General features: G+C 50.9%; 1 protein-coding gene across 2 annotated transcripts in view; it reads left to right on the forward strand.

Annotated features, from left to right (window-relative positions):
* SHC3 (SHC adaptor protein 3) overlaps window positions 1–18,003 on the forward strand; it is a 100,478-nt gene that overhangs the window by 68,865 nt on the left and 13,610 nt on the right. The window contains exons 7-11 of one of the 2 annotated variants that reach the window (XM_025891679.2): window positions 2,398–2,524; window positions 4,736–4,886; window positions 5,955–6,042; window positions 6,662–6,817; window positions 10,424–10,719. In XM_025891679.2, the coding sequence (XP_025747464.1) occupies window positions 2,398–2,524; window positions 4,736–4,886; window positions 5,955–6,042; window positions 6,662–6,817; window positions 10,424–10,719 (818 nt within the window). Of the gene's footprint in view, window positions 1–2,397; window positions 2,525–4,735; window positions 4,887–5,954; window positions 6,043–6,661; window positions 6,818–10,423; window positions 10,965–18,003 lie in introns of those variants that run through there. The other variant, XM_073878198.1, reaches the window with a different exon arrangement.

An 18,003-nucleotide genomic window follows, 5' to 3' on the forward strand; every position in this document is an offset into this window, starting at 1 on the left:
CCAAGCCCCACCCATGGGGGCTAATAGCCTGGGTGGGGGCAGGCTGAGTACAGTGCGCTATGCTCGAATACGGGTCATCCCACAGCCCCATGTAGAACTCCCTGCTGAAGATCGCGGCTGGGGATTCCAGCAATACAAAGCAGCCCTTCTGCCTCAGCCGGCTGGTTCCCCTCCCCTCCCGCCCTCCACCCCAGGTACCACCTGTTAACATTTTCTAGTTTGCTTTACAGGACTTTTATCTACATATAGTCCCTTCTGTTAAAATTCCAATGCGAAGGAGAGCCTAGCGTTCTGTTTCGGCCCCCTCCCCCATACTGCCTCTTGGACACGTTTCCAGGACAGCCCACGGAGAACAGGTTACTGTCCGTGGGGTGACGCCCCGTGACGAGATGTGTCTGCCAGGTGCCAGGTCAGAGACTCCCGGGGGTCCGCGTACAGACTCCTTCCCTGCTCTTCCACACGATGTTGTGTGGCCCCTCCTAGAGGCATTTGCAGAGGGATAGGTCAGTGGACCTTGCCAATCACCACCCAGTCTGGTTGTAAAAATTTGCATTCCTATGTAAGTGCTCCTTCCAGGCAACACTGCGAGGTACCGGAGCCTGGAGACGTGGCTTACGTCTGCATCTGCAGGCTCTGCCGCCCTCTCTGTCTGACCAACGGGCTCAGCCCTCAGCCAACAGGGAGCTCCCCCTGCAGCCCTGCCCCTTGCAGATGCCCGAGGAACCGATTTAAAGAGAGCCCAGTCCAGGCTTCCGGCTCCCTGCCATGTAGACTAGCAGCCCCGTGGATGGATCCTGCAGCCCCCTCTGCAGAAACCGTGTCCTTCTGCTGTTCTGCTTTTCAGAAGGGAGGGAAACGGCTCATTTTTGACACTTCCCCAGCCTACTCTTCTCCAAAGTACCAACCAGGCACCTCGCCTGGCTGGTGGGGACGCAGGGGTGTGTGTGCGTGGCTGGAAACAGGAAGGTGGGGACCGGGTGTCCCCCTCCCTCCCGCCCAGGCTCCTGCCTCCTTTACGGGCTAGAGGGAGACCTCCACTCCTACCGCATCACACACAACCATGCGCCTCAAACAGCTACGTAATACGGGCTTGCTCTGTGTTTCCCGGGTTGATGTTTAATGAAAAACCAGTACCAATAATAAAATAAAGTAATAGCAATAATCAAGAACAAAAATACAGCCAGGCATCCGTGTCCTTGGGACAAACCTCTTGGCCATCCCTAATGTTCCCAAAGGGCTTGCACTGCGATCCAGAGCTGCTGTACAGTCACTCTGCTCTTCTTGGGCTATCCTGTGTCCTCAGTGCACCCCTCTCCAGTCTGAGGCGCGGCGAGAAGCCTGGGGACCCCGGGCCTGGCAGCGGCCATCGGAGGGAGCTCCACCGTGCCCGGCCGGCTTTGTGCTGTAAGAGGGCGGTTTGGTGGTGTTGCAGGTGCAGGGACAGCTCCCCTGTGGAATGCCTCCTCCCACCACCTGCCCCTGCAGTGCCTCTAGGGAACCCTCCTAAAATACAGTGACGTCCTAACCACTGGCAGGAGCCAGGTGGAGTGTGACACCCACACTGGCCCTTTTCCATGGGGAGAATTCCTTTACCCCATTAGTGACATGACCCTGCGGGTCACACAGGGAGGGCGGGGACCCCTGTGGCCCCCGCAGACATGCATCTGGGAGGAGACATCCTACTTTCTCACTGGGCCGGCGGGTGCCTTTGCAACGCGGCTAAGAGGTGCTCCAGGCCCCCCGAGGGGCCCTCTTCTGGCCACCGACACCCCAACTTTGATTTACTATTTAGCACAAGCTGCTTTTCTGAGAAGGTGCATGAATATCTGGCCTCACACTGGAGCAGGTGCAGGTGGTGTGCGGTGGGAGGGACCCGTGAATTAATATCCCTTCAAACTCATCTTTAATTTGTTTGAGTTGCCACATTCAGTGAGGACACTTAACTCCCACTGGGAGGTCAGCGAACAAGCTGCTCCCCATCCACGGAGTAGCTTAGGCCTCTCCCCGCAAGAGCCAGGTTAGGTCCGTTCCCAGGCCCACGGGGCCTGCACGGGGCTCACTTCTTGTTACGATTAGGTTCTCTGTCCCATCAACGTTTCCTTCCAAACCCTGGTTCGTTCTGCTGGGCTCGGTGTTTGTACTTTCTAGACTGTTAAGAAATTCCTAAGAGCAATCAATTTGAAATGACAAATGTCTGAATGTATTTACAAATAGACCCAGTAGTTTAGAGAGCAGAGCCGTTAAGAGATGCGTCCCTGTGGTGATGCTCTACCGCGGTGGCGCAGGGCAGGCTGCAGGCGGCGCTGCGGGGACGGCCTGTGAGGGACACGTGCCCCTCCTGTGGCGGAGCCTGGTGGCCCCAGTGTCTCTGACGGGCCCTGCCGCTTGCGCTCACAGCTTGTCACATTCTGGAGTGCTGCGACGGGCTGGCCCAGGATGTCATCGGCTCCATCGGACAGGCCTTTGAACTCCGGTTTAAGCAATATTTGCAGTGTCCTTCCAAGGTGCCCGCGTTCCACGACCGGTGAGTAGCGCTGTGACACCCTTCACAGTGGCCTTCTGTATTTTAGTCTTTCCTCTTAAAGCCACTTGAGAGGAGAAAATCACGAAACGGCCTCCACAGGGTGTGGTCTGGATAGACGTGCTTGATCACAGGGCTCCGGGCTCAGAGGCACCTGGTGGGGCCGGGCTGAGGCTCAGGAGCCCCACAGATGGAGGCCGACATATGGGCGATGCTGTGAATGTTGAGGAGAACATTTTCTAGAAACTATAGAGACGGTAGCCAAGGTTACAGGGATGCAGTATAATATGTTTGGTGCCGTTTCCTCTGCAACCAGGTGCGGGTCCCACGTGTCTCCTCCTTGGGTCTGCACGGCGCAGGTGCGACACACGCCTTGTCCTCGCCGTCATGGTTAGCACGGCCATGACGCGGGGCCCCGCCACGAGGCCCTGGGCTGGGTGGCCTGGGGACACCGAGCCTCCTGCGCCCTGGGCACGCACGCCCATAGCCAGGATGAGCCCCGGCAGCTCCTGCTCATCAGTCCTTCAAGTGTCTAATGAAAGAGTAAATACGAGTAGGAATTGTAGGAAACCTTCAGAATGTACCACCGAGTTTCCTCAGGATAGAAGAGCATTCTGCGCAGCACAAAGGCCCCAGAGAAAGTCACAGGGGGCATGTCAATAGTCTGTCCTTGCTCGGGCGCGCATCACGAAAGCCTCTTCCGACAGTGTGTTTGCTGTCAATGAAACCTTATTTCTCCAGAATTTGCTTTCCACTCTCGCTCCAGCGTCCACAGCCATGTTCTGTGGCTTCCGCATGAAGGCGGTGTCTACCTTCACCTTCATTATTACAAAGGCGTCTCTCACCCCTCTGAGCTCTGCCCCTTTCATGACTGAGGCTTTTAATCCATTCTCTCATCTCCCGGGAAATGGCTTTTAAGACATCCGTTTGGGAGGTGCCTGGGAAGACCCTACTCTTCCCGGCTGGTAGAAGCTTCCCCGAGCTCAGACGGGCCCGTGTGCGGGAAGAGCAGTTAGTTACAGTGTGGCAGGGCATGTTTTCATACTCTGTACAATGTATACACCGTATATAAAATTTGTAAGTTTGTTCACTATTCTCCTGCCACTTTTAAGTTTTATATATAATGGGACATAGTCATTAGAAAGAGTAGATTGGTATAGGTGTATTACCAGAATAAACCTCAAAAATCGTTTTTTTAAAGATTTTATTTATTTATTTATTTGAGAGAGCGAGAATGAGAGAGAGAGAGAGAGAGAGCACATGAGAGGGGGGAGGGCCAGAGGGAGAAGCCGACTCCCCGCTGAGCAGGGAGCCCGATGCGGGACTCGATCCCGGGACTCCAGGATCATGACCTGAGCCGAAGGCAGCCGCTCAACCAACGGAGCCACCCAGGCGCCCCTAAATCTCAAAAATCTTAAATGGAAAAGGATAGGAAACATTTATGGAAGTTTTAAAACCAATAAATAAAATTGTGCATGTAGTTTATGGATAAATGTGTGTGTGTGAAGAGCACAGAAACATGGAAGAATATTGTACGTTGAAAGGGTCTCGGAGCCGCTTTGCCCCCTCCTATGGCTGTCAGGCTGCTGGTTTTCACCGTGATTGTGGGCTGTTGGTTTTCAAGGCTACCATAGAGACAGGAATAGGGCAAGTTAAAATGCCACAAGCCACTGTTCTTACAGCTGTTTGCTTAAACACACACACACACACACACACACAAATATTAGTTTGCTGCAAGCTTCTGATTAATTTCCAGGGTTCTGAAAAAGTTGATTTTGAAAAACATTTTTTTTCTAGTTTTCTTGTTTGTTTTATGGAAGAGAGAATTTTCAGAGATTTTTACTCTGTCATTTTCTCTGATGTCACTAAAGTCTCCACTTTTAGTTGATTATGCTTTGACTTAGGGAAACGAATGTGCCTTGAGGATCTGGCTATCTCTAGATATAAATCCTTTCTTTCCTAATTAAATGTCCTTTTGAAAAAGGAGTTCTTCCGTGTTTCAAATATGGTTGGAATTTTCCGGAAAGTAGAACTGCAGATAAGGGAGAAGTATCTGGCCAAACCATTCATCTGCTTTTTAGGGTTGAGATCTAGATAGTGAGGGGACAGTGACTAACTCTCTTTTCTGGGGTAGCACATCCTCACATTAGGTTTGTTGGTTTTGACAACAAGCTCCGCTTTTGGCTAAAGCTCTGGAAAATCCTCTTCTAACAGAATGCAGAGTCTGGATGAGCCTTGGACGGAAGAGGAGGCAGACGGCTCAGACCACCCATACTACAACAGCATCCCAAGCAAGACACCTCCTCCAGGGGGTTTCATAGATGTGCGGCTGCACACCAGGCCCCATGCCCCCGACACAGCCCAGGTGAGTCTTGTACCTCTGCCTGGGTCGTGGCCGCCTGAGCTTTATTTCCTTTCATCTTCCACTTGATGGACGGGCTGTGTTCTGTCCAGTCTTTGACAGAATAACTCACTTGTTTTCTTCTCTGGGATGACACAAAGCAGACAAGTAGGGGAGGCTTTTGTTTTAACATCCCAGGGTGTTAATCAGATGTCTTGGAACTGTATTAGGATTCTGGAGGAACGAGTCTGGGGGTCTCCTCTCCATCCTGGGACAAATCCCATTATACTGGGAGCTCAATGAGAAGAAGAAAGAGCTCAAGACTTTTAAAAGGCCTGGTTGCGCTTTGCATTCCCCGAGAGGAGAGTGGATGTGGGCCCTTGAAATGATGAGAATTTTATGAGCCTTCTCTTTCACCCCTTTCCCTGATTTTTCCTCCAAATCAACATTCCAGTAAGGCAATTGTTTTTTAGAGTTGCAGTATCTCTATTTCATTATGGAGAATTTTTTGATGTCACCTACCTTGTGCGAATAACAATGACACTAATAGGAGTGGCAAAATAACAGTGACGTCAAGACGCAGTGGCTCTGGCGCAGAGGTGGATGGGGTGGGCGTGGCCAGCCGCGCGGGGCCGGGGGGCGTGATCTGACACAAACGCACCAGCCGAAGTGGGGGGCGTGATCTGACACAAACGCACCAGCCGAAGTGGGGGGCGTGATCTGACACAAACGCACCAGCCGGTGTGGGGGGCGTGATCTGACACAAACGCACCAGCCGAAGCTGACTTTACGAGGGATATGGCGCTGTGTTAAGAGGGCTCCATTTTCGGCCACACGGAGGGCGGGTTGATGCTGGAAAATGAAAACAGGATGGGCACGTGTAGTTTTGATGCGATGCAGCCCCTTCCTCACACCCACGCAAACCTATTTCCCAAATCCTAATGCTGACTGTGAGGCATGAAGGGAAAGTGGGAGTAACTGGGAAAGTACCCGACCCCCCGTTGGGGTCCCTTGTACTGCTCTGTAGCTTTTAGAGATGGGGAATGGGGGCAAGGACGCTTTTTCTCTTTATGTATTTACATGTGTCTATAGTTTGCAGGAAAAGAGCAAACTTACTACCAGGGGAGACACTTGGGAGACCCGTTTGGCGAAGACTGGCAGCAAACACCTGTCAGGCAAGGTGAGAGGCAGGGTGAGGCGGGCGGGCCTCGGGGCACCCTTGGCCCAGCTAGGAGGTCCCCTGGAGGCACTGCCTGTGGGTGGGGGTCCTCGATCAAGCGCTCACCCTGGGCCTCCTTTGCGGAGCCTGGGGCACGAAGGTCTGCTCTGTTTGTGAGGAAGGGTGCCTGGCATTGCATTGCTAGAATGGAGTCGATTTACAAAGCACCCACTTAGACTTAAAGGCAAAACAGGGCAATTTAAATGAGGCTGTGGCTCTTCTGCTCCGTTCCTTGCTTTGGGGCCACTGTAAAGGAGATAAGGGAACCCGGGCAGCCTCCCCGCTGTGCCTGCTCCGCTCCCCCACCCAGGTCAGGGCCAGAGTCTCGGCCAGGCCCTAGAGATCACGTGTCCACCCTCGCAGGCTGCCCGGTCACATTTTGACATGAAGGCTGGGAAATCGTCCAGGCCAGAACACAACAGCAGTGCCAGGGTCCGAAGAGGGGCATTAGACCCGCAAGAGGAATTATCTAACAGCCCATAGGATCGTCCCCGTGCGGGGTGGGGCAGCTTACGGGCAGTTGCGCCCATGACCAGCCTTTCCATTGTAAGAGAAGAGGGGGCTTGTTTTCTTGTTGCAGGGTCCTTGGACATCTACGGCATGCCGGAGGGGAGAGCGCCCGCGGCCCCTGGAGAAGCCCCCACCTACGTGAACGCGCAGCACCTCCCGCCCCAGGCCACGCCAGCCTCAGGCAGCAGCGCGGAGAGCAGCCCGCGGAAGGACCTCTTCGACATGAGTGGGTTGCCATTCGTCTGGGTTTCCTATCTTCTGAGGTTGCTTTCTGCCGTGCCTTCTGCTGAAACCTGTGCAGTTAGCATGCTTTCTGCTAGCAGGGTGCTGATGAACAGGGATGACTGTCTGCACTTCTCTGGGTTGTGATTGGGCTTTTCAGGGCTTTGAACTCGGCTGACCTCTGCTTTGGGATGACAGCCCTCTCTGAGGTCCGGAGGCAGAGTAATTTCCCCTCTTTTTGGAACCGACGTTCCTCTTGAAGAGCTGCCCGTGCATTGAGGCAAATGATACACACACAAAGCACTCGTTTATTCACTTAAATATTAGTCAGCCGTTATGTTTCAAATACCGTATCAGTTGCTAAGGATGCCAAGGTGACATGCATGCCCCTGCTTCACAGAGCTCTCGGTCTGTTGAGCAGGACCAACACGTACGCAAGAAAGGGCGATATACCTCGCGTGCACACACTCGCTCGCTCTCCCGTATTCCTGGTATTCACATACCATTCTGCTCACTGGGGTCTGCAGAAAAGCCAAACAGAGGGTCTCGTGGAGCATAAGTAACCACGGTGTGTTCGTGGGTAACAACAAGTGCCCGGGGGAACCCCAAAACAGGATGAGGAGTGTGACAGGAAGCTCCTCGGCAGTGCAGAGATGTGCTCTATGGACCTTCGATTTGTCGTGTGGACTGGGACACGTAAATCATCCATGAACGTGGTAATGGAAGTGGGAATTGTTGCTAAGGAATTTTGAAGGAGCTTCTCGCATTCACAAAGAGCTTTACATCTCCATATTGCTTTGTCAGCTCCCTGAGAATTTTACAGGCTAGAGAAATCCCTTGAGAATTTAACAAGTGTCTGCCATGTGCTAGGCACCTGTTACTTTAATTTCTGCAACAGTCCTGCGGGTAACTACCATTATTGTCACTCTGTCACGGAGGAGAAAAACACAGGCTCCTAGAGGCTGGTCAGGGCAGCCTTGCTGGTACGGCGCGTGCTCTCTGTGGTGCCGTGTGTGGATGTGCTTGAGTGCTGCTACCATCAGGCAGCCTCCTGACCACAAAAGTCTCTTTCTCCTCAGACACTTTGGTTTCCCACGCAGTGGATTTCCATTCTGACTTGCAAAAATCACCACTGACAGAAGAACTGGGGACTCTCGGGGCTTGGAGGCACCTTAACAGTCATTGGATCAAATCCTGTCTCTTAAAAAATGTGGGAACAGTCTCAGAAGTATGAAGCGACTTTCCCAAGACACAGAGCAAAGTGGCGGCTCTCTGAGCGTCTCTTCCATCTCTAATGATGTTTCCCAACAGCAGTTTAGAAGCAATATTTGTGGTCAATTTTCACTGTTTAATTTAGCCAATTTACCAGTGGCTCTTGGCCCCAGAGCCTGAGGAGAGGTAGATAAGGGACGAGGGTTTGAGATGGGAAAAGTGAGAACCAGAGCCACCCTTTGTCACCATCAATTTCCTCCTGCTCCCAAACCAGAGAAGGGGAGACAAGAAGAAGAAAGGGCCTGGAAAAGGTAGTTTCTTTTGAAAAGTCTGGAAAAAGAATTAAGCCAGCACTCCGTGTTGTTTCTCTTAAACCACCAGAGCTAAATAATGACGGTGCTGCTCCTGGTGCTGATGGTAGTAGTGGTGATGATGGTGATGGTGGTGAGGATGGTGGTGGTGATGGTGGTGATGGTGGTGATGGTGGTGAGGATGGTCATGGTGATGGTGACAAGGATGGTGGTGGTGATGATGGTGATGGTGGTGATGGTGGTGATGATGATGGTGATGGTGGTGATGATGATGGTGATGAGGATGGTGGTGGTGATGATGGTGATGGTAATGGTGATGGTGATGGTCGTGATGATGATGGTGTTAATGGTGATGATGGTGGTGATGGTGATGATGATGGTGACGAGGATGGTGGTGGTGATGATAGTGATGGTGGTGATGATGGTGGTGATGGTGATGATGATGGTGACGAGGATGGTGGTGGTGATGATGGTGGTGATGGTGATGATGATGATGGTGATGAGGATGGTGGTGGTGATGATGGTGGTGATGGTGATGATGATGATGGTGATGAGGATGGTGGAGGTGATGATGGTGATGGTGATGGTGGTGATGGTGATGGTGATGAAGGTGGTGATTATGATGATGGTAATGAAGATGATAGTGGTGATGGTGGTGAGGATGGTGATGGTGATGGTGGTGATGATGGTGATGATGGTGATGGTGGTGGTGATGATGGTGATGATCATGGTGATGGTGCTGATGGTGGTGAGGATGGTGATGGTGGTGATGAAGGTGATGAGGGTGGTGATAATGATGATGGTGATGGTTATAGTGATGGTGGTGGTAATGGTAGTGGTAACGCTGATGATGGTGGCAAGGTGATGTTGATGGTGGTCATGATGGTGGTGGTGATGGGATGATGAGGGTGATGATGGTGACAATGGTGATGGTCTTCATAGTGATGGTGGTGGTGGTGATGGTATAGAAATGTTACAATAAAACTTTTCAACTACTCCAGGTAATCAGGAAGAAATAGGATAAAAAGAGAAAATCTATTTTTAGGCAATAGTTTTAACCTGCTTTTATTCCCAGATTTGTGAGCAATTTAACAAGTATCAAAATGCCCTGATTTGGGTTTCATTTATTCACCTGACCCCTGCCCGTCCTCTACTAACAATTGGTCTCCTTCTAGAGCATTTGTCGAATATTTGTGGGTATGGACTCCATCCCAGGAGCAGTGTTGGATCTGGGGACATAGTTGTGCCCAGGAGAGAACCGACCCGTTCCCAGGGTTCAGGCACTGTGCTGCTTGGCAATGTGTCGCCATCCTCACACCTTATGCTCTGCAGCACCGTCTGCATTTTCGAGTGCTTTTGTACATATTACCTCATTTGAAAGTGGAGAATTGGGGTTTCATCAGGTGTCCCTGGGGACTTTTTGTGCTGCTGTTGTCTGTTGCCCTCGGTGGAAAGTGTGTCCTGAAGGGCGTGCAGTCATGCTTGAGTTCAGACACTCACACAGAGCCTTTTTCCACAAGAGGAACAAGCGAAGGCCAAGGGGAGGTGGTGCTCCTAACCTGGGGCAAGTCACACAAAAGGGCCCCGAAAAATGTCAGTCTTCTTCTCTTTTAAAAATTGGACTGATGCAAGAATTTTGAAACAAACATCTGATGGTTGGGTATAGGTTTTGCACTAAATCTAACTTTGCAGATTATCTTCCTGTTCGTGTAGTTCCATTAGCATTGGCAGGTTTTCATTCAGAAGAAAACTGATTTATTAAAAGGCTAGCTGATGTTCCAGAAGAAGTAGATGGCCTGCAATATGTGTGGCCTTGTGCAGCAGGCAAAAGTGAAGTCATTCTAACTGGCTAGACAGAGGGTGTGGTTGAATCCCTGGCGTGAGGCACAGCGCCCAGCTGTCTTGGGAAGGCAGACTCATCAGAAAATCATGCCAAGGTTTGGGCTGTGGTTAATATTACCAGCCAGTCATTTTTCTGTAGGTTTGTTTCTGGTGGAAGTTGCCTTGGCATTTCCATCGATCACGTTGAGCATTCTGTCATTTTTTCTTCTTGGGGTTCACTTGTTTCTGGCGATTGTTGTTGACAGAACCTTTTGAAGATGCTCTCAGGAACCAGTCCTTGGGGCCTGCGCTGAGCAAAGCAGCCTCGGTGGAGTGCATCAGCCCCATTACCCCCAGAGCCCCAGATGCCAAGATGCTGGTGGAGCTGGAAGGGGAGCCTTGGTACCAAGGGGAGATGAGCCGGAAGGAGGCCGAGGGGCTGCTGAAGAATGATGGGGACTTCCTGGTCAGGAAGAGTGCCACCAACCCAGGCTCCTTCGTCCTCACGGGAATGCACAATGGCCAGGCCAAGCACCTGCTGCTTGTGGACCCGGAAGGCACGGTGAGCACAGGGCGGGACACGGCCTGCCTCCTGACAACAGTCTTCCCTTGGTCTCTGTGCTGGGTGACCACACTTTCCCTCCACTACCCACACGGGCTGGCTGAGGTCTTGGCGGCCACTCCTCCAGGACCTGGGAGCCCAGGAGCAGAGGGCTTGTGAATTCAGGCCAGCACCCAGCTTGCGCTTGGAAAATCACGAGGCATGAGTTTCCAGCTTTAACGCTGATGTCCTTTACAATAAATAAATACAAATACTGAGAAAGTCTTCCTGTCCAATACATTCTTAGTGGATACGGAAGTGCAGGGGTCCTGGGCTTTTAGTATTTACTTCAAGTATCTCTAAAAGTTGAGTCACCAAGTTTCTGTTCCTAGAGTGCACACTGTGATGAGGCCCTACATAAAGCCCCTATTAATTAGCCTCTTGCTTTCCCACTCGGGGAAGTCATGCCTCATGACAGTGAGTTTGGCCTTTCCTGGCAGCACAGTCATATCTAAGAGCTCTGTGGGTTTGCCTGCATTTCCCATCCTCCAGCCAATAAAGAGATTCAACTTGATCTTGGCACAGTCCAAGAATTATTAACTTTAATAAATATAATGACATTAACTGAACCGTTAAATAAATTCCAGGATTGTTGTTTAAAACCTGTTATCCAGTGAAAACAAAGATGCAGGTAGCGTGATCAAATAGTAGCTAAGAGCATTGCTTGTTCTGATTGACTGGTAGGGATGAAGCCTCAGTCTTCAGTTGGACTTGAATGCAATTTAATTTAATTTGGTGGTGGGGGACCTGACCTAATTTACGGCTTCAGGTGTCTGCACCTCGGCTCTGTGCCTCCTCTCCTCCCTGCACCTGGACAACCCCTCCCTGGGAACGTAATGTGAATCCTTCCAACCCACCTTCTTCGGTCAGTCGTGGGAATTTTTCCCACAGATATACGTTGGGGAAAATAGATACTGTGTGTCTGTGTCTTTGCAATCATGATAGTGCCTCTCAAGTCCCATTTCATTTCGTTCGTTTTTCCCTCCACACATGTTTTTGAGATCTGTCTGTGGTGCTTTCTATACGCAGAATCATCACTTGGCTGGGCTGCCAGGCGTCCCCTGTCCGCGGCCACACGTCACTTGTGGAAATGTCTTGGGGAGGGCTGAAGGCCCTAGGAAGCCTTCTGCGTGTTTCCCCACGATGGTCTTTCTGGGGCACATCCTAGGACTGGGGTTTTTGCTCACAGGATATGCGTATAGTTAGTGTCACCAGGGGCTTCCGGTGTTTGCTTCCGAAATGGCTGGACTACTGGGGGGCGAGGCAGCCGAACACCAGGGTTCCCTCCTCCGCCTCCTCCTCCATGTTGTCCTCCCAGCATGGCCCATCTGGGGGATGTGGCAAGGAGGAAAGCATGTCTCCGTTGTTGGCTGTGTCGTCCTTCAACCCGCATCCACAGGTTCCTCCTGGAGACGTCACATTCCCACCTTTCCACCATGCTTTTCTTCTGATCTTCTACCTGGACCCTTCTGCTGAGTTTCTCAGACATAGAATTTCCAAATGAATGCTCCCATTTTTTCACATATCTGATCATTTTGTCCGTGATGTTCTCCACCAAATAGAAGTTTCCCTTTTATAAAGTTTTACGGTCTTGAGTTTTGGAAGATTTCCTCACCTGCAGTCACGGACATACTGTGTTCTTCTATGTTTTCTTCGTTTGACTTTGAAAGCTTTATTTTTCACATGTATGTTTTAATTCTCACTAGAAGTGCTTCGAGGATGACCTAAGATAGGGAGCCCAAGTTGCTTAGATCTCCAGGCAGTGAGCCAACGTTGGGTCATATGGGTGGTCCTTCTGTTACGCACTCTGCGCTCTGCAAGTCCAGCTGTTTCTCGAGTGTCTGCCCTGTTCTGTCCAACTGACCATTCAGTCCTGGTACCAGTACCATGCCATTTGGTCATTATGGCTTTGAAACATCCTTAACATCTGTCTTAACACCTTCCTCTTGAAACTCCTTTTTGTATTCTCTAGTGTAGCTTTCTCAGACCTTTATTCCTCTTTGTTCTGGTTTCAGACAGTTTATCCAGGCACCGAAAATGCATGATTTTGGTAGGACTGGCGTTGAATTTACAGATGAGTTTCGGGGGAGTGCTGATAGTTTTTAGCATTAAATCATCACGTCCATGAACGTGGCATGATCTCTACTTATTTAGTGTTAAGATGTCCTTTGTTAGAATTTAAAAATTCCCTCCAGGAAGTTCTCGTGCTTCCTCTGTTTGGTTCCGTCCTAGAGTGTCTGGTTTTAATCTTGTAAGTCGTGTGTTATTTTGGTTATGTTTTCCCAACGGTGATTGCTGCAGGAAGAGGAATGTAGTGTGATCTCATGCCCAGAAATCTTGCTGATTGCAGCATTTTTTCCAGAACGGTGGTCGTGCCATGGCAAACAGCAACAGCCGTGTCTCCTGCTTTCCAGCTTCCAACCCTGCGGGATGGTCTCGCCCCATGGCATTCACCGGGCGCCCTTGGGCGTTGACCGGGAGAGGGCGCCCTTGTCTTGTTCCCAGCCTGCAAGGGGCTGTTGGAGGCTTTGTTCCATTAAGAATGATGCAAGCTTTGGGTAGATTGTCTTCATCAGCCCAAAGGATGTCATTCCCTCATTCATTCGCTCACTGCACAACGGTGCACCGAATAGCTACCAAATCCAGGCATTGGTTTTGACGCCTGGGCTACAGCCGAGAACCCATTACAAAACACACCCTCTGCTTGTGTGGAATTTGTATGTATTAATTTCTTAATTACTTTTGGGATACTGGATTTTATCAAATGCTTCTTCAGCATTGCCTGAAATAATGTAATAATAATGTCTTTTCTCGAGTCCATGAACGTGGGGATTTGCACAGGCAGGTTTTTCTGATGCTACGTCCTGGCATGAGCCCTGCTTGGTCCTAACATAGTCTTCACAAGCTGCGTTGCCGGATTTGGGGATCTAACAGTAACTTTAGGGTGTTTCCAGCTGTGCTTTCTAAGTGAGGTTGGTCTTCATGGTCTTTGCTGCCTTTTGCTTGTGTTACTCATCTGGTTGGGGTGTCAACATTATAGGGTTATGTTCACCTCTTACAACAAGCTAGGCTCACCCCAGATCAAAGAAGCCTTCCCTCCCCATCGCATCTTACATAGAATCCCCTGGAGGGCCCCTATTTACGCACCATGATTTATTTTCACCTTGAAGCCCTTATCACAAACAGGCGCTCATTTATTTGCTAACCTGCTTATTAAGTGGTTTTCCCCCCTGGATTGTCATCTCTGTGAGGCGAGCAGCCCTAGTCAACGCGCTACCCCAGCACCTGGAAGAGCGGGTGCTCGACACGCATGTGGCAGGTGAGGGAGGCGCAGAGGGACATGGGGCTTTCACGGGAGCTGAGAGCCCCAGAGTCCACATGGTGCTAAGGGGCCCGAGCTACTGATGGGGATGTCATCACAGATAAGCTTTTCTAAACAGAATCCATGCAGAGCGATTTCCATTTGCAAGGGCTGCTACTAATGCATCTCTGTTTTCTGAGAGAAAATACCCAAGCAAATCTGTGAAAAGATAAAAATTGTAGTTGAAACTTTCAGGTATTTTTTAAGGATGAGAAGTTCATAGTTTACCTAAATTATACCATCTCATAGAGCGAAGACAGTTAATGTTTTATTTACTCAGTCCTTATAGACACAAGGATGATTAAGGAAGGGCAGGTACGACCACTACCATACACGCACACACGGGGGGCAGGAAAGTGCCAAAGGTGGGGGGGGCCAGGCTGCGGCCATGAGCTCACACCAGGTGCTGGAGCGAGCCACAACCCCAGGCTGTACTGTCCACGTGGCTTTAATTTTGGAGGAGAAGTTTGTAGTGCCGCTGAGAAAAACTGTAAGTCCCACCTCCTAATAACTGTTCTTTTGGGAGGCTTTTTGCTGGATCTGCTGATCTAGTTTAATTGATCCAGTGGAGGAGGGCTTCAGCTGAGAAAGACTTAATCACAAATGTAATGTCGCTTCTTGCTGTTAGGACACCAAAATAGACGATGAACACATTCTCTTCAATATTTATTCATCTGATTTTCATGGTAATTGGTTGGTCCCTGACTATAAAGGGGGAAACTTGGCAGAACAGATTACTCAGAGAAAGAAGGATGCAAAAACAGTTCTGAGTCTAAATTTACTGCAGAGTACACCAACCTGTGCGCCTTCCCAGTGCACACTGATTGTGCAAGACAGGGGCTCCTGGGGTCGCTGGAACCTCGGGGGTCGAGGAGGGCAGTAGCAGGGCTCCTGAGCCCCCAGGCAGGTGTGGGGCCGCAGCTGGGCTGACGCCGGCGCCAGGCTCTGCAGGAGCAGCTCCAGAGGTGGAGTCTGGAGCGCGGGGTTTTTCTGCAACATCTTCACCATCATTCAGTCAGCCCTCTTGAGCCTAAGATATTCCCCGAGGCCCCCGTCCTGGATTCATCCCTTTGGCGGGAAGGGCCAGCAGAGCGGGGCAAGCACATGCTTGCGTTTGAATGAGAGGCACCTGCACCGTGGCTGGTGTTCCATGGGCTTCCCAAACGTGGTCTCAGGGCGTGGCACCTTTGTAAAGCACAAGTCGGCTTTGCATTTGGGAAATCACAAAACAATGGCAACCATCCAACACCCCACATTTATTAGGATTTTATTTTATTCTGAGAGTAATTAAGAAAATAAATCCCCCCATCCCTCCACTTAAAAAAGCCTTGTTATTTTAAAATTCCCTTTGTCTCAGGCCAACTAGGCTATGCTGAATTGACAAATGACATGGGATGTCTCACTGGTTTGAGGCTCTTCTGCCCCCCGGGTCCTTGGTTGGGTGACTCGGGTCCTGGGGGGCCTCTGTCTCCCGGGTCTGCCTTGTTAACCTGGGGTCTCCAAGGAGGAGAGAGGGGTGGAGAAAGCGGGGCTGTCGGTGGCCTCGCCAGGGACTCTTCGGCTCATACGGACCTGACTGCAGGAGACGCGAGAGCTGTGCAAGGTGCAGCTGGTGGGTAGGGCCGTTGTGTCTTTTAACTTTGTATCAAGTAACACCTGCAAAGTGTAACTGAGCAAGATGTTATGAGGTTTTGGTGGGAAGCGACAGCCCGGGCCGCTCACCCCATCCGACCCGGATCCCGAGCGGCAGGTGCACCAGGCTCCATCTGCAGGTGCCCTCCTGGTGCTCAAGCGGCTCTTCGGAGATTTCATATCTTACAGTGTCATTTCTTGATGTTCCCTCTGAAAAAACGAAAGGCTTAGCCTCTTTTTCAATTTTTGACAAGTGTTTCCGTTTTTCCAGGTTGTCTCTGTGCATGTAAACATGTGGAGCCTGTGTTGGTCCAGCAGAGCGTCCGTCCCTTCAGTCTCGCCTCTCGGTCCCCTCCCGCTCTGTCCGTCCTCCCCTCCTTCTGTGTTTTCTGAATGCACAGACGTAGAGACAAGAGTATTGAACGCCTGTGTACCTATTACTCGCTGCAAAGTTTACTAGTATTGTTCGGATCTCGCTTCACCCCATCCACTTGGCGGGGGGGGATATTTTCTGAGAGGACAGCTCTCTTTTCCGGAATGATCTGAGGCTACCTTGCTCCAATGCGCCATCGGCCTGGGTACAAATGGGAGTGTCGTGCACTCACGGCCAGGGTCCCGTGCAGCTACCAGAATTGGCTCTCCACCCCCAGGGGCCACCGCCACCTGCTCTGCCTTCCTGCACCCCTCCCCCCAGCTGCCCCAGGAAGCGGTGTTCGCGAGCGTTCACCTGGAGGCTGGACAAAGGGGGCCTTGGGCCGGCTTCTCCTCTGCAGACTCTCTCCTTCCCTTGTAATTATTAAATATTTGGGGTGGGGAGGCACTGTGAAGTTACGTATACACCCTCTATCCAACCAAACTTTCACCCTGCTAATGAATTTGTTTTCACCCGTGTGGATTCACGGCTCCCCTGTGGCTCAGGGCGTTAGCACCAGCTGCCCTATCTGCTTCCTGCTCCTTCGAGCGGGTCTCAGTGCCCCTCTGACGTGGCCTCATTCTTTTGTACCTTCTTCCTTCAAATACACCATGGCCTCTGCCGCAGTCCTGTGATCAGCCACTTCTCCAAAGGAACCCCGGCCTGGTTCTTTTTCATAGGGAGACCAAGATCTGCACTTGGGGGTGTGGAGCACCTGCAGCTCAAGATGGACAGATTGGTGCGGACAGGGGCGTGCATGCACATGTGCATATCTGTGTGCATTTCTGTGTCTGCGTGTGTTAGAAATTGTATGTTCACAATAACTCTTCCAATTCCACTCTGATATCGCAGAGTTCATCCTACTTTTTTCTTTTTCTACATTTGTAACTCTCTTCTCCAGCAATGAGAAGTCTGACCACTTAGCCTTAGTATTTTCACCTCTTTCTTTGGTTAACTCATCTGTACGACACGCCCCCCCCCACCACAGCCGCTGGTCCTCCCCCCGCGGACGCCACCCTCACCCTGTGGGAGCGCCAGCTTCTCGGCCCAGCCATTCCCCGTGGGCTCCCTGTCCCCCTGAGCATGCTCTGACCACCCCCTCCCTGCCCTGATGCCCACTCGGGCCGCCCACCCCCGCCTGGCACCGCTGCCTCTGACACCCCGCACCTGTCTCGTGGCTCGCTCCTGACTCGGCCCGGACTCTGGCCTCCCGTGGGGGGCCACGGCGCCCCCACCCTAAGCACAGACATCTGTCTTCCTTGGCGTTTGGACTGATTGTTCATTCAGGAAGGAGAGGCAATGGAGAGCAAGGGGAGGGAGGAGATTTTCAGAGCTTTCGATAGCATATCCAGGCAGCCTGCCGTCCCTCTCGTGAATACTTCAGCGTGGTCTCCTACAACAACAACACGACATCATTGTTATAGCCGACAAAGCTAAAGATAGTGACTTCACATATTCAAATTTCCCTGAGTATCTCAAAGATGTTCTTTGTATAGTACGTGTGTTGGAATCAGAATTCAAACGTGGTCCACGTGGTGCATCTTATTCTATTTTCCTTCCATTTCCCCTGACACCAGTGATTTGTTTGAGTGACTAGACATGTATTTGTCTGTAGAATATCCCACATTATGATTTGGGTTGTTGTGTCCCCTGTGGCTTCATTTCCCTGCTTCTCTGACCCCCAGATTTTCTATAAACTGATAGACACAGAGGCTTTAAAAACAGCCTCAGTGGGATATGATTCACATATACACCCATTTCAAGTGTATGATTCAGTGCTCCTTAGTATATTCACAGATGTGTGCATCCATCACCAAAGTTGATCTGGAACACGATTATC

The sequence above is a fragment of the Callorhinus ursinus genome, unplaced genomic scaffold (genome assembly GCF_003265705.2).
Source record: "Callorhinus ursinus isolate GAN/ISIS: 27379988/994484 unplaced genomic scaffold, GSC_fseal_2.0 scaffold28, whole genome shotgun sequence".
NCBI classification, from domain to species: Eukaryota; Metazoa; Chordata; class Mammalia; order Carnivora; family Otariidae; genus Callorhinus; species Callorhinus ursinus.